Source organism: Panthera leo, chromosome C1 (genome assembly GCF_018350215.1).
Source record: "Panthera leo isolate Ple1 chromosome C1, P.leo_Ple1_pat1.1, whole genome shotgun sequence".
NCBI lineage: Eukaryota > Metazoa > Chordata > Mammalia > Carnivora > Felidae > Panthera > Panthera leo.
Window position 1 is genome coordinate 196,720,977 of NC_056686.1, and position 17,831 is coordinate 196,738,807.

At 34.0% G+C, this 17,831-nt stretch overlaps 1 protein-coding gene across 13 annotated transcripts in view; it reads right to left on the reverse strand.

The window, feature by feature from the left end:
• IKZF2 (IKAROS family zinc finger 2) overlaps positions 1–17,831 on the reverse strand; it is a 159,858-nt gene that overhangs the window by 53,601 nt on the left and 88,426 nt on the right. For 11 of the 13 annotated variants that reach the window (XM_042950030.1, XM_042950033.1, XM_042950035.1 and 8 more), the window contains one exon: positions 1,580–1,846. In XM_042950030.1, the coding sequence (XP_042805964.1) occupies positions 1,580–1,846 (267 nt within the window). The remainder of the gene's footprint in view (positions 1–1,579; positions 1,847–17,831) is intronic. The other 2 variants (XM_042950042.1, XM_042950041.1) reach the window with 1 other exon arrangement.

Consider the following 17,831-nt stretch of genomic DNA (forward strand, 5'->3'; position numbering starts at 1 on the left):
AATCTGAAGCAGGCTCCAGGCTCTGAGTCATCAGCACAGAGCCCAATGTGGGGCTTGAACTCATGAACCGCAAGATCATGACCTGAGCCAAAGTTGGATTAACTGACAGGGCCACACAGGCGCCCTGGGAAGAAATTTTTTTCAATTAAGGTAAAAAAACATTTGCACTAGTAATATAAATATTTTTAAAATATGCCATTTAAAAAGGAAATTAAAATCAAAACAAAAACTAAACATGTAACTGTATAGTTGGAATAAGGGTACAGGTTCCAAAGCTGATGATTCTGATTAAGATAACACTGATTTTAATGTGTAACTTCTTACTATAAATTTTAAGATATCAGCCTTAGGGTCATATCTCATCAGAAAATGTTGGTGCATTGAAGATACTGAGCTTGGTATATTTGAACAAAACCAGTCTGGGCATCAGGAAACCTTGGTTCTAGTGTCATAACCACATAAGAGATAATGGACAGATCATTTGACTATTTGGGGCTTCACTTTCTTCATGTGTAAATGAGAGATTTGGACTAGAAAGACTTCAGTGTATCTTGTATCTTTCATATTTTAAGCAACTACTAATTAAATTGATTACTTAGAAATAAATCTTTTAAACCAACTTCATTATGATTTATGTCTCTTCCAGAGAGTACCATATTTAAAAATTCTGAGTATTAGTGATTAATATTTTGCTATATAATACTACTTGGCATTATAGCTAAAGGTATCATTATCTTTATAACAATTTTCATATGAACTTAAAACTTTTTTTAAGAGTTAACTGTCTGATTTTCTTAACATAATCTCATTTTTTTAATTAACTTTTTTTTTTCATTTTGCCAAAGAATTTATAGAGAGATTTAAATAAAGCCTTCTCTTCATTTAGGTGTTTTTTACATTACCCAAATGTCAAAAAGTATATATTAAATTAATCCGAGGTCTCTTTCCTTACCCTATTCCATGATTGCACATTCCTGCCAGCATACTCACCACTCTAGCTATACTATACTACACCCTACATATCTCTTCGCAGGAGTTATAATAAAAGAAGTATCACAGGAAGATGGTAACACCTTGAACCAGGGAAAGTATCTCCCTAATACAGGGACCCATGGTAGGCAAAGATTGATTGGAAATTGTATTCCAAGAGGTTAACCAGATAAGGTGAAAATGATCCACCTCTATATAAATGCATGAGTACCATTTTATAGTATAAACTCTTAGCTAGCAAACTATATTACCTGCCCATGGGTATGGTAAAATATGTATAGAAATACAAAAAGATTAAGTTACACAATGAGATTCTCCTATACCTTTTGAACCCTTATCATATTATTGCTATATTAAGAACTGTGGAAACTGAATCCCAAACTTCTTTTCTGATATGCTATTCAGATTTGAAGGCTGGAAGTCAAGACCCAGGCTACTCTCTGCTTTTCAGCAATCCAATACTAGCAGAATTCTGAAAAGGTAGTTTCACCACTGCCACCCCTGAATAAAAAGGAAAGAGAATAGATGTCAGGTAATATCAACATCAGATGTCACAGGCAGTCATCAGGTTATTCTTTCAGCTGCTTACCAGTGTGACTCCTTTTATGTACCATAAGCACATTGGGCCCAATGCAAACCATGCCACAGACGTCACATTTCAGTTTACCATTCGGAAGCCGGATTCCTCCCTCGCCTTGAAGCTCCTGGACTTTCCTGTTGTCAGCCACCTCGCTGCTCTCAATTAGGGGTTCTTCTAGGCCGCTACCTTCATCATGGCCCCTGATCTCATCTTCACGGCTCAGGGGTTTCCTGTCACACTCTTCATCACTCTGCATTTCTAGTTTTACTGAATTTGCTGTAATGAGAGAGAGAGAGAGAAATGAAGACATTTAAAATGCAGGTTATGTGTTGTTATCTACACTGCTTCTCCACCCAGTACCATTATATTAACATGGATGGAGATGTTGCATGTGCCAACACCAATGCAATGTCCACACATACTGTGCTCTAAGATATTTTAGTGACTTTAGCATGAAAGTAAAGATGGTTCATAAAACAGAATGACACTTTATTTCTGCATATATTTCTTTCTTTAACTTATATATTTTTTAAGCAAGTCTTGAATTCTGGTATTGGCTTTTGAGTTTGTTACTTTTTGAGACTCAGGTAGGATTCTGCAAGAAACAAGATGAGATATTGCTTAACCCCCTGAGCCATGCAGTCAGCCTCTTCTTAATTTAACAATCATATGATTGTATGAATATACTTCACATTAGGTTTCACATCAGAGTACTTGTGTAAACCTGCTTCAGAACTGAGTAAGAGAAACTACTTGGGATCTTAAGCAAATGTCTTAGATGTATGAAGGCATACTGTCAAGGCAAGTATCTTAAAATGAGACTGAAAACATATTCAATGAGGAGCTATAGAAATGTAAGGCAGAGTGCACAGACCTCACATGCTTGTAAGCTACTTTTTTTTATGTAAAAAAAAGTTCTCCGTGGAACATATTAGTCTGCAAATCAAAGTATTCCAACTTTAATCTATGCACACTAAAAAGCAGTGAATGACAGGAATGGCATAGCGTGCATGCACACACTTGTGACTGTTAAGAAATTTAATGCCTTCTGTTTGCTGTTTTTGGATCATCCCACAGAAAAGTTGGAATTTTGTTAGCACAGCCCTCATTCTGGATTGCTGACAAAGTCTTTTCACAAAGCAGAAACAGGCTTTAAATGAATACCAGTTTTGTTTTGTTTTGTTTTGTTATCCAGTGATCTTGAAAATTTCTAAAGAAATCATATCAGCGTTCCTGAGCAAAACAAATTATTTGGTACTACTTGAATGGAGGAAATACATTCATAAAAAGGAAGTAAGTTCTTTTTACTGCAGCTTTCTTAGAGAAACCACATATTCTGTGATTTGTTATTAGTACTTTAAACAGGTAGTGCTACCAAAATGGCTCCTCCCCTGCTCCCCTCCTTGGAACTCCCTTAAGAACAGAGGCAGCATGGTGCAAAATGAGATCACTGCGTTGAGTCCAAAGACCATAGCTCTAGGACTGGCTTTGACACTTATTAGCAGTATAATCTTGAACTGAATATTTAACCTCTGAATCCGTTATCTTTTGTTTGCAAACTACAAATGAATTCAAACTTCAAAATGAAATTTAAGTAGAATAGTTTAGCTAGTAAGAGTATGGATCCTATAACCAGGCTGCCTGGATTTGAATACAAGCTCTGGCACTCACTATAAGCAGTGTCGCCTTCTGCATGATACTTGAATTCTCCATGTACTCTACAAAATGAGGATGGTGATGGTAGCCACTTTCTCAGGCTGATGTGAACATTAAGTGAACAAATGCAGAAAATGGGCTTAACTATTATTCTTCTGGTGAAAGATAATGCTCTGTTTATTCCATAAAGTTTGTGAAGATCAATTATAGTATGTAAACTACTCTGAGATCTACAAAAGATTTTATAGACTTCTTGGCCCCATCTCTAACAGAAAATCTACTACATTGAGTTTTACCCTATTTACAAATCAGTACTACTTTACTGGTTTTTGAGAAGGGTAGAGACATTATTTCATCCATCTTAATATCCCCAACATGCTCAAAAAACGTGTGGCATCTAGGAGGTTTTCAGGCAGTATCCACTGAGATGTTTTAGTAAATTAAGATTTTTTTTAGAATGTTTTATATGTTTAAAAAATACATGAATAAAGAAAAATTAAAGGATAAAAAATGAAAATTATATCCTTTTCTCTCCAAAATTCACCATCCCATTATATTCTCAAAAGCAACCATTATCCTTATTTTCTAATTCAGAAGTATAGGGGTGTGTGTGTGTGTGTGTTTATAGATGATAGTCTTTTTACACAAACTGGAGTGTACAATTTACCTAACCTTAACTGTGCTTTCTTCATTTAATAATATCTGTTTAATTTTTCCATATTAGTACACAGAAATGCACACTGTTCTTTTTAATGCCTGCATAGAATCTATTTTATCAATATAATTTATTCCTAGGCTCTACTGTTACAAGTTTAAGATGGTTTATTGCTAGTATAGACATTATTATATAATATCACATTGAGCTGTCAATCTGATAGATAAAAACTGGTATTTTATGATAGATTTTAATCTGTATTTTTTTAAAGGTGGAGTTGAGCATCTATAGACATACATGTTTAAATGTTTGGGGTTTTTTGGGGATTTGTCTATGAAAGTTCTTTGCCCATTTTTCTACTTGGTTGTTGGTCTATGCTCACTGAATTTAAATGCTTTATATATACAAAGGAACTCAGCCCCATGTGTTATATTTTTGCAAAAATACTGGTTAATCTTATTACTCAAGGGTATCTTGGGAGCATATACAATAATTTTACGTTTTGATTTTTTAAAGTTTTCAATTATGATTTCTAGATTCTGTATTTTGCTTCAATAAGTTTTTCCATATTCAAGAAATTTTTCCATGATTTTTCCCCCTAGGAACAAAGGTTATTCTAATCAAAGTAAAACACTAATTTTTGCCCTATGTAGTCCCATATAACTCCCACTTAAAGAAAAAGTTAAGAAAATAAATGAGGAGTATGACTTTATATAGCATGACTTCATATTCCAATCTGTGAGCAAATTGTCCCACATGTTTAAGTGATGTACTAAAGGTTATAAACTGCACAGCAATGCCATCATTCATATTCCTGAACTGGTCAACATCTGATCAGCTACATTTAATGAGTGTAAAGTCTACCAACATTCCATTTCAAGACTGAAGAAATGTACCTTAAAGTGTAGGTCTGAGGGGCGCCTGGGTGGCTCAGTTGGTTAAGCGGCCGACTTTGGCTCAGGTCATGATCTCACAGTCCGTGAGTTAGAGCCCCACTCAGACCCTGGAGCCTGCTTTGGATGCTCTGTCTCCCTCTCTCTCTGCCCCTCCCCGCTTGCACTCTGCCTGCCTCCCTCTCTCTCTCTCTCAAAAATAAATAAAACATTAAAAAAAAAATGAGAGATGGAAAAAATATTTCTATTTCTTTAAAAAAAAAAGTGTAGGTCTGAGTCTGAAAATATGGGCCTCTTAAATTTCAAAACAGCACAGAATTATGAAGAATATGACTTGATATTATATTATCTTTTCCCTTAATAATATTATAATACATACATCAAAACATAATACCAAACATGGATAAAATGTCATTAAAAATTATTGTATATTAAAGTTATAGTTAGAACTTTGTCTACAGAGGAATATACTTGAATATTCAAAAAAGCATACATTTGTTAGAACTAAAATACAGAAGAAATGGTAAACCCTAGCAATCTTTTCTCTAGCAGTCTTATACTCTAAGGGATTATATCATGTATGAATGTATACACTACTGCTATAGTAAATACAGTAATTTACATTCATTGATATAGTAAGTCAATAAATGCAGCACATTTTAATATATACATATCAGATTAAATTTTATATACCTATGTTGGCCTAAGTACAAACAAAATCCCATCCTAACTAATATTTAGTCTGCCCTACTAAAATTAGGTTGAAATTTAGGATAAAAAGCAATTAAAATAGGCTTTGAATTTTAATTGTTAAATAGAAAAATTTCCTTACTCAAAGAATATAAAATAAATTTCCCTACAATTTTTTTTCTATTTAAGATGTTTCCAATTAATGCAAGACACTATATTTTAAGTCATTAATGATTAAATTCATGTGTTCAGTAAACCTATATACACCCTAAATTACAATTTATGTATCAATGAAAGATATATGATTATTTATAGCTATAATATATAAAGCTATTATAACTATTAAGCATTGTATAATATTCATAGTACATTTGTTATCAAATCTTTGAAATTAAATTTTTATGCTTCATTATATGGTATTTCTTTTATAATTTGGTAACAGGAAGATAATTTCTATGAAGATGAGAATCTGTTACTGTGAGCAAAATGATATCTCATTACAAATCTCAACACCAAGAATTATTTTTCAAGCTCATTTCCTTGCTATACCTGAGTTTTACATTCTTAGTATCTATAGGAATTTATACACATTGTTCTATAATGACAAATAGTAACTGCTTAGTAAGAACAATATTTTGTCAGAACAAATTATTAGCAATGAAAGGGATGTGAAATAAGATTTTAATTATTTGATCAATTCATTCATTGTCATTCAATATTGTAGTCACAAATAACTATAATATATAGATACTTCAAAATATTCAATGAACAAAATAAAGATGCTTAATATATGCATCTTTTTTTCTTAAGTTAAAGGAGATGATTTACAGTTTAAAAAAGGAAATGTCAAATTTTACAGCATTAATGATCATGAAAACGTTAATCATGATTTTTTTTAGTAGACTCAGGTTTATGAACACAGGTCAAACAATAGTCAATAAAAATATTTTTATGTTCAATTTTATGTAGAAGAAGCTCTGAATGTATTTCAGGACTAAAAGTACCACATATATCTTTATGCAAAAAGTTGCTTCAAAATGCAAACTCCCTCCTCTTCTTTATGATTTTAAAGTACTACTGAACTTCAGAATGTAGCTTATAGATGCTACAAAAACACACAATTGCCTCCAATTACAGATGATCACAGCAATGCAGAGAATTAAAGAGACTTACACAGGGGCTTATAAGTGACTCCCAGGCTAAACAATTTTCAATTATAAAAGTTTCTTCAGTAACCATACTAGGCTCTCTACACTCAAAAGCTTCATAATTCTCTTTGTTTCAAGATACATAATAGTGAATGACAAAGTTACACTAAACTTGCCTTTAATTCACTAATATGGTATTAAATAAAGGGATAGAAGAATAAGAGTATTCAGAATAAGAGATAAGAGTAAACTCAGAGTAAGAATAAGAGTAAACAGATACAGATTACTACGGGAAAAAAGGCAGAAAATCAAATGGGGAAAATTATGTTATTTTGTGAAGCTGTTTTAAAAACTATTTTAATTCAGTATGTTTTATAACAAAAATTTCCTTACCACTATTATTTTACTATGAAAATTTAAAAAGAGAGTTCAAAACTTCATATATACCATTTAAAAATGAAATGGAAAATAAAATGTACAACATTGTTACACACACTCATAGATATCACACCTCTAGAACTCACCCACCTCAACCAATATGAAACAAAGACCAAAACTGAATTCTCTTTAAAAATAAATGAACTAGGGGGCCCGGGGGGCTCAGCTGGTTGAGTGTCTGACATCAGGTCAGGTCATGATCTTGTAGTTCACGAGTTCGAGTCCTGCATCAGGCTCTGTGCTGACAGCTCAGAGCTTAGAGCCTGCTTCAGATTCTCTTTCTCTCTATGCCCCTCCCCCACTTGTTCTCTTTCTCTCTCTCTCAACAAAAATAAATAAAACATTTAAAAAAATTTTAAATAAAATAAATGAACTAGCAAATATTAAGTATAGGCTGCTTGCCTAATAATTTGCTAAAATTATGAAAGTTTAAAATATGAAGAATATTAACTTAAATAAGAAATCCATATTAACAGGATAATACATACTCAGAAACACGTCACGAAAGAGTTCAGGACTAACATATATAATTTGGTTGCATAATAAATTTATTGACCTGAATAGTACATAAATGGAAAGAGTCTCTTCCTTAGAAATTGGACATTTACTATTTTTTACTCCATGCCTTCCTCAAGTCACCCACTTGTGTAAGATAGTATATGATTTCACCATGTCTGGCAACTGATGTCTTCAAATACTAAAGTTCTCAACTTTTACAATTTGGGGGGAAAAGATCATTTTTAATATGAATGGTGAAATATACTCAGTTAATTTTGTATTACCAAATTGAATAAATAAATTCTATCCTGATCCTTATTATGTGGTTGTAACAGATAATCCTATCATTTTAAAATGCCAGGTTTGGGAAATACCATAGTAATCAAAACCTAAAATATCATTATTAAAATATTTTTAATATCTCAAACTTTCTACAACTTAAAATATTATTATTAGTATGACTTGACTTTACTAATCCATGAACAGATTATTAAAATTCCTAGTTTGGAAAATAATGCAATGGGATTATGATTTATTTGCTGTATTTGAAAGGATATGATATTCATTAATCTAATGGAGTGTAAAATAGGCTTTCTAGATTAGTTAACGTCAAATCAGTGATTTATATCTGTTTAGTTTCCAATAATATTTTTTCAATTTTTAATTTTTAAAGGAAGTAAATACTCTAAGAGTTAAAAGAAATATTTGTTTCACAATGATGAACAAAAGGTAACTAAAGCCATTTTTTAATTACTAACTTGGAGGGGGGGGGGTATAGGTATGATATGTAAGTGGACTTTTTATATGCTTGGTTTCTGTTGTGTGAGAATTCAAAAGGACACTTAAGGGGTGTTATTACTTACAAGCATCAATTTCTCCCCATCTATGCCAGCTACTTGAAGTGGTGTTATACACACTAATTGAATCAATATGTCTATCTAATAGTCTATGGAAGTTGCTTCTGAGCTAACTCTCTCTCATTTAAACTATTGAAACACAAACACCAAACATGATTAAATCCATGTTAACAGCCCAGCAGCTCTTTAAATAATGTGTTAGAAAAACAAACTGCCTTCAAAACTCTGATGTAAAGCACAATTATTTACTAAGAATTCACCAACAGTCTAAACAACTAAAGTAAAATCACAAAAAAAAAAAATTATTTTAAGGTAGGTGCAGTCGTTTTGTAAAAATCTCAACAAAATTTCACACAGTATCCACTTTTTGTTTCTTTTAACTGTGAATAAATAAATGTGTAAGCCTCACAAAACAGCCCCCTCACAACATCCTTGAAGTATTTGTTTTATAAATGGTTGGACAAGTGCAGACACTGGTGTTGCTAAACTGCAGCTGAGCCATTTATGGGTAGCATTCTCAATATGTACATCACATCACCACATTTTCTCTTCCTCCCCACCCTCTCTTCTCTTTCTAATAAAGTAAGATTATGGTTTTTTTTTTTTTTTTTTAACCTACAAGAACTAAATCAAGACAGTGCTGATTTCTGAAATACTTTTATTCTAAGAACAGTGTCATAGAAAGTTTCCCTGTACCTGAAGTACCTGAAGGCAGGAAACCGGAGTCTTTACGTCCCCTTCTGTCACTTAACTAATTGTGGAACCTTGGGATATTTGTTTACTTTGATTTACCCATCTGCATCATCTGAACTATGGGAAAAATGACATTTGATGTTCGTGAAAACTGCAGACTAATCTCTTTACACTAAGGATACAGAATCCTTTTAATAGTAATAGCAACAGAAAAACAGCAACTTATTACAATTCTTTATTATTTACAAAATATATACTCTGTTTCAACTGATACTCAACAAGGAATGATAGGTAGGGCAGTTATAGAAAAACAAATGGAGGCATGGCTGTTAAGTGACTTTTCTAAGAACACAAAGTTAGTAAATGTTGCCTAGTATCAACTTCAGATCTTCTGCCTCTTAGCTAAGCCATCTTTCTATGACATGATAATGGCTCTACAATTAAACAAGTAACTAATATTAGTATTATAGTATTAGTATTATATTTAGGACAAATATCATTCATGGACAAATAGATCTTTTAGATGCTATTAAACCTATGTCCACTGGCTGAAAAATACTAGGGATTCAAGTCTACAATGGTGAGATGAAATAAAAATACATTAAGTTTCCATAAAAGAAACTACTGAATTAATATTTTCTATCAAGTTTGGAACGTATTTGTCCACTCAAAACAACTACCTCCTAGTTTTTACGTTTGCTTTGGTAATAAGGCAAGGGTAGATCCATGTTCCTGAAGAATTTGTCAATATGTAATCCTCTATCCACCTGACACCTTTTTTTCTATATTCCATGACATGCTATGACTTATCAATGGTAGGTAAAGACAGCCATTTGAGGAATAAGTCAATATTATCAGTTTTAATCTCTAAACCAACAGCTTATGGAGGATGGCATTTTAGGACTTCCTTTGTGGTCAAGTTTTGACAGTTTTGTGTCAATTGTTATAAAGATAAATCATACCTACGAGCAACTCATGTAATATTTCATTTACATTTAAAGAGGTCTTCACCACAAAATAAGTGCAAAATAAGTGCCCTCTCTATATGAAAAAAAGGAAAAGGAAGGCAAGACATCTGAGTCCTTGATGGTCTCCCACAATGCATGAAATCTTATAGAGTATGCCCATCATCAAACCACATACCTTCATAGCCCAGCACAGTGGTACCATTGTAGCCCAAGGATGAAGTTTCAATATTTTGGCAGACTACTTGTTCATGAGAAATGTACAATGTGGAGGAAATAAGCCTACTTTAAATAGAAATACCACAGGCAAACAACAGTCTGTCCCTTTATCCATCCTTTAAATGAATGACTTCATTAGCCAAGTTCTAAAGATTCAATATCTGCCACGTCTTGCCTATCCAACTCCTTTTTTGCATTTTCATGTAACCCAGAACAACTTAAGATCACCTATGCCATCTCACCCAGAACAGCTTTCTCACTGGTCTCTCTTCTGTCTCTTGCCACTTTCCATTCCCCCAACTCATCCCCCATTATATTCAGTTGTTCGATTAATCTTCTTAAAGCAGAACTCGTATTACTTTTCTAAATGTCTTCAATGAGTGTCCAGTGTCTACAAACTAAATACAAAGGTGTTGGTGTGGAATTTAAGGACACTCTCAAGACAGCTCCACTATAGCTCTCCACCATATGTTCTATTATTAGTCCTTTAGTTGTTCATACTTTTTCCAGTCATTTTCCAGCCATTTTTCCTGGAACTCATCCTGTACATCTCTCCTTACTCTTTGTTTCTTGCTGGCTCCTATTATTATTTTCTGGTATCCTTTCCCTATTTCTATCAATATTAGCATGCCATTCAAAGCTACTTATCTGCTACCTTTTTTCATGAAGTATTTCCTGAGCATAAAGGCACATTCTAGTGATTTCATTAGTTTATTTGTCTTCACTCTACATTCCCTGTAGAATAGGATCCTTGAAAAGAAGTGCTATCTTTATTCACAGTTGTAAAATCACTGTACCCTTACATACACCAGACACTCAGGAATTGTTGGACTGTTGCTAATTTACATATTACACCCCTCTTTTGAAGTTACACAGACCATGCATAAATTAACTACAGGGGACAAACAAATATATCAATACAGAGTTGGTTTTAAACATAAAACATTATCAACATAACCTTGATTAAAAGACCACTGTATTACAGGAAAGACTGTAGGTGCATAATATGTCTCCTGATTTCATCATGACAGCCACTCTGTGAAGTACCTAATACTATCCTCATTTTACACATGAGGATGCTCAGAATGGGTGAAGTATGTCCAAGTGACACAACTATTCAGAGCCAAATCTGACTGGAACCCAGAACTCACTGATGAACAAATTTTTGCTGTTTCCCTTGTGTTACCAAAAGCAAAGTGGTTACTAGTGACCAGTAAAGAAAAAAAAAGGGGGGGGGGATGTTAATGTTAACGAAAAATAACTCTGAATTAGTGTGTGCCATCTGACATGTGTGTGTGCCATTTTTTATGCATGTCTAATACAGGTGTAGTAGTGTGCCAGCTTTGAGTAAAGAGAAATTTGTCTGAGAGCCTGTGTTGGAAGAAGACCAGCTTATGGTGCCAGATTTTCTGAGCATGGATTTTATTTCATATAAGAGCAATCTACTTTGAACTGGTGTTTGGCAACCATCTGCTTAACATAACTGTGGGAGGTTTGTGAAGCAAATTATACTATGAAGTAATATCTTTAATAAGGGGAGTACAAATTTTCAACCAAACTTCTGTAAGAAGTAAAAGCATTATTGTAAAATCCAGCTGAGTGGGCATATTCCAGAAGGGACCCAACACATTGCATTGCCAGAGGTCACTAAGGACGCTTAAACCAGGTCAGAAGGCAGTGCTGCCGGCATGCTAAAGAGAAACAGATAAGAAATGGAGCAGGGTTTCTATTACAGGGCAACAGCAACAGAGCAAAGAACCAAAGTCATGCGACGTACTTCAGCAGCTTTACTTAGTCTCTGAACTGAAGTGACAGAGGAACTCAACAGCTATTCATGCTCTGGGTTCACATATCCTTGGTTTCTTAAATCTGGAACATACATACTCACATCAAGCTACAGAAACTCTTTCCCTGGTGTTCTTCCATAAATACTTCACAACTTGTGTGAAAGAAGCAGAGTTAACATTTCGCTTGAGATGCAGGACTGGTCAGTTAAAAATGTATACCCAATAAAATATATCAAATAGTAACAAAGAGGAGAAAACTCATAGTGGTGATTAAGGAAACTGAATCTGGACAACCACCCAGCAAATTTTAACAGATCAGTATCAGATACTTATTTTCCACAATGTAGCAGCAGCAATTTTTTTTGTTTTTGTTTTTTAAATAATACCCCTAACGAGTTGACATTTTAGATAGTCATATAAAGTACGTATGTTAACAGGTAAAAAAAATAATTGCAACATAGGAGGTACTAAGTGAATAATGGAAATGCTGGATTCAAATACCCATGTTTAAGTTCTATACACATGTGAACCTTAACTCACTTAATGTCTCTCTGTTTCCTACTGTGCAAACCGAGGATAATATCCTCTATGTAAAATTCCTAAGACTGGGAAAGCATGCAATCACTTAGAGTGGGCAGTATGGCCTGTGGACCTAGATTCAGTCCCCTTGGGTGTAAGGCCAGGTTCTTTCATTTACTAGCCACGGGACCTTAAGAAACCTGTCTCATTTTTCTCTTTTGTAAAATCAAAATAATGATAATACCTGCTTTGTAGGGCTGTATACAATTGTGTATAGATACCTTTAGAGCTATTTTACTTATTAATAGATAAAATATGAAAGTGCATCATAAAATGTAGGACATCAAATAAACATAAACATACAGGTATGTTTACTATTGGGAAGCACAGGATGATACAGAAGGCTCCATGAGGGAAGAGGCATTTAAGATAGGACTTACAGGCTGGATACACTTTCTTTTTCTTTTTTTTTTTTAATTTTTTTTTTTTAACGTTTATTTATTTTTGAGACAGAGAGAGACAGAGCATGAACGGGGGAGGGGCAGAGAGAGAGGGAGACACAGAATCGGAAGCAGGCTCCAGGCTCTGAGCCATCAGCCCAGAGCCCGACGCGAGGCTCGAACCCACGGACCATGAGATCGTGACCTGAGCTGAAGTTGGAGGCTTAACCAACTGAGCCACCCAGGCACCACCCCTGGATACATTTTCTACAATAAAGAGAAGAGAGATGGCACTCAACATTGGGGGCCATCATAAAGAAAAGAAAAGGCACTGATACATGTTTGAGTGACACCATTTTTTTTTTGAAATGCATACATGCAATGAGTAACAAAAATAGTCTAATATCTAAGAGAGTTTAAAAAGGAATAGGATATAAGAGAATTAACGCTTGTAAAGCAGTAATTTCAAAGACAGTTACTGTCAATTTATTAACAGACTGTGTTTCACAATATGAAGGAGGAAACTCCTTAGAATTCACTTATTCAGCTATTCAAAATTACTAGAGTATGCTCTCTACCAGGTCCTGCAATGCAGCAGTGAACAAGACAGATACAGTCCCTGCTTCCATGGCACTTGTGACATTTATGCACATATGGATATGTGTGTGTGTGTGTACCTTTTTTATATATATGAGCAACTACACACAGTAAAATACTGTGGTGAGAATAACTGGTAAGCCCTCTCCCAGAATATAATACTACTACAAAATCTCAGTGCAAAACGTAGAGCATAAATAATCAAACACTCTCATAAGATCACTATTTCAAAAAGAGCTTCTTCTGAATTGGAAGTGGTTACTTTAAGCATGTCCTCAATCTGTGAACCAAAGTTTTGATTATTCAATGAGTTGTCTGCTCCCATTTCCAGATCATCCTTTGGCCAGCTTTTTAAAGCTTGTAACTAAAGTACATGAAACATTCTTAAAGTGATGGCATAGTTCTATGTATCATAGAGACCAAGTGAGATATGCCAAATACAGGGCATACAAATAGTTTTAAAACTTGTAAAGGTAAGTTATTACATGCCTCAAATGTAAAAGAATTCCTAAGTCATTTAAATATACTTATTTAAAAACACTTGATATTTTCTGGTCAGGTCAAAAGTAGACTATACTAACTGGGTTTTATTCCTCCTTCTCTCAGCTTATGATTCAGTGCTGACACCATAACTCTGTCACCTCTAACTGGGCAGGTTACCTTCTAGAGACTTTGTTTCCTTAACTGTGAAATGGAGATAATGTGACTTATTTGTGCAGGTAAAGCCTATCTGCCTGAGGCCAAGGCTCTTGAGGTCCCTGGAGTCTGTAGTACCTGTGATTCTAGGATTCAACCAGATTATACTTGAAATTTTATGCAAAAACATAATTTGTGTAATTGGTAATAACTGTTAGCTATTTAGTATTCAATATAAATTTCTTTATACAAAAAAATCATTGCTAAGACTGATGTCAAGGAGCTTACCCCCTAAGTTTTCTTATAGGAGTTTTACAGTTTCAGGCCTTAAATTTAAATCTTTAACCCATTCTGAGTTGACTTTTGTGTATGGTATATGATATGAGTCCAGTTTCATTCTTCTGCATGTTGTTGTCCAATTTTCTCAGAATCATTTACTGAAGAGACTATACTTTCCCTATGTGTATTCTTAGCTCCTTTGATGTAAATTAATAGGCCATATACACATGGGGTGATTTCTCGGTTCTCTTGTTATATTTATCCATGTGTCTGTTTTTATGCCAACACCATACTGTTTTCATTACTACAGCTTTGTAACATGGCTTGAAATTAGGAAGTGTGATGCCTCTAGCTTTGTTCTTTTTCCCCAAAGACTCTTTTGGCTATTCAGGGTCTTTTGTGGTTCCATACAATTTTTTTTTTCCTATTTCTGTGAAAATGTCATTAGAATTTTGACAGAGACTGCATTGCATCTATATGGACTATTTTGGGTAGGATAACATTTTAACAATACTAATCATTCCAACCATCAGCATGGAATATATTTCCATTTATGTATGTCTTCTTCAATTTCTTTTCATCAATCTGTACAGTTTTCAGCTTACAGATCTTTTACCTCCTTGGTTTAGTTTATCTCTAGGTATATTATTCTTTTTGATGCAACTGCAAATGAGACTGTTTTCCCCCCACATGCTTTTTTTTTTTTTTTTTTTTTTTTTTTTTTTTTTACTGTTTTCTTAACATCTCTTCTGATAGTTTGTTGTTTGTATATAGCAACACAACTGATTTTTGTACAATGATTTTGTATCCTGCAACCTGAGTTGGTTAGTTCTACAGTTTTTCTGATGGGTGTCTTTAGGGTTTTCTGTATATAATATGTCATCTACAGGTAAATTCAGTTTTACTTCTTCCTTTATGAATTTGATGCCATTTATTTATTTATTTATGCACAACAGCCAAGATATGGAAACAACCTAAGGTGTCCAGCAATGAATGAATGGATAAAGATGTGTTACACACACACACACACACACACACACACTGGAATATTATTCAGCCATAAGAAAGAAGACAACCCTGCTGTTTATAACTACATGGATAAACACTGAAGGCATTATGCCAAATGACATAAGCTGGCAAGAGAAAGACAATACAACTGTATGTTACCACTTATATGGGAATCTAAAAACAAGTCAACCTCACAGAAACAGAGATCAGAGAAGTACATTGCCAGGGGCTAGAAGATGAGGGAAGGACGGAGAGATTAGTAAAAGGGTACAAACTTTCAGCTATGAGATTTTATAAGGTTTGAGGTTCTAATGTATAGCATGGTGACTATTGTTAACTCTGTATTATATAAATTTAATAAGAGTGTAGAACTTAAATGTTCTCTCACACACACAAAAGATAAACACGTGAGGTGATGCATGTGTTAATTAACTAGGTGGGAGGACTCCTTTCACAACGTATACATATATCAAATCATCACAATGTACACTTTAAATATCTTACAATCTCATTTGTCAGTTATACTTCAATGAAGCTGAAAAAATTTCAGGAAGCATTTAAAAATGAATACTCTTCTTTATACAAAATCTCTTCCTACTTTGAGGTTCATACAAGATCCATTTTAAATCATATAACTAAAAACTCTAGCTTAAAACAGCATTCCTAAATCTATGTCCTAATGTATTTCTGAAGGTCATAGGTAAGAGCATGTTTAAATGTTAATGTGCACTTACATATGTGTGTGTATCTATATACACACACATATATGTACATACACAACACACACACACATATACGCACACACACATATACACACACACAGTATATATATTGGAAACCTAGTTGGTATGTGTTGATGTTGGTCTTTATTAAGCAATAAATGTTAGCTATTTAAGCAAAAGCACAGTGTGATTAATGTGCCATCCCATATATTTCCTTCAGTTGAATACTGGCTGGCATCCAGGAGGAAAAAAAAGAGCAAAACAAACACAACATACTCAAAAAAAAAAAAAAAAAAAAAAAAAAAAAGTCCTACAACCTTCACAAAAAGCATAAAGTCCTTGAATCAAATAATGTTATAAAGACACTTTTGAATTTTCCCTTTTTTCTGCTTTGTCCCTGTAGGATGTAAACCCTGCCATTATGCATGGCTTGTGGCTGTTTGCAAGCTTCCTCCCCATCTGGGACTAAGAGGCAAATTGCAGGTTTCCAGGGAGGTGGAATGCAGTTCCTGCAGGGACTGCCTCAGCACTTCACATGGACTGTGCCAAGCCCAGTGATACCAGCTACCTTGCTCTCTGGGACAAGCAGCCACAAGGTTTTGTAATTTCAGTTACTGAAAACATACCAGTTGCTAGTTTCAGAAGCCTAGAGTCTTTCTCTGCTTGAAGACCGTAAGTACACAAACCATTACAAGTCATTTTACTTCTTTCTACCTTCAAAATGAATGAAATTATTTCAGGGACACAAGAATACCCAAATCTACATTTTTGTCACATCCATCTCAAAGCCCACTATCCTCTTCCACACTCCTAGTACGTTGCCTTTTTTCAAAGCAGCACATGCTTACTAAAAGCACTTCATTCTGTGGGAGCTGTCAGCAATTACTGCCATGAACTTTAAATCTTTTTCCTCTAACTACCATAGTATTCTAGAAATAATGACACAACTTCTCCCTGCTTTAAAATGTCAAGCTGACCACTCAGAAATTTAAACTGGGTTTCTCCAGGAAGGCCCAAATGAGAAGACATTTCACGAGCCTCCCATTTTATCTCCTTTTCCATTACTACAGTGCCTAACACCTTCACAGTGTAACAACACCTTCTGGGACAAGCTGAAACTAAAACAAACCACAAAAGCTGCCACCTTAACAAAGTTAACAATATGTGCCTGGCAAGAGTAAGGTGTGTATGTATGTATGTGTGTGTGTGTGTATATATATATATATATATATATATATATATATATATATATATATTTTACTTTACACTATCATTTGAATTAATTCTAGTTTCTTCCTCATAGTGCTATTTCTAAATAGTTTACAACTGTTGCGTAACTATTTTACCTAATGGCAAGATAGCTTTCCTTTAATTGTGCAATAATATGTTAGAAATATATAGCCAGTACACTGTAGTACTTTCATGCATTTTAGGATTAAATTTATTTTCAAATATCTGGTTTCACTTGTTATACTCAAAGAGAAAAAAAAGTCATCTCTCCAAATTTTGAACTAACTTCATTAAACTAATGAAGCTTTACACTCCCAGCTGACACCAGAAT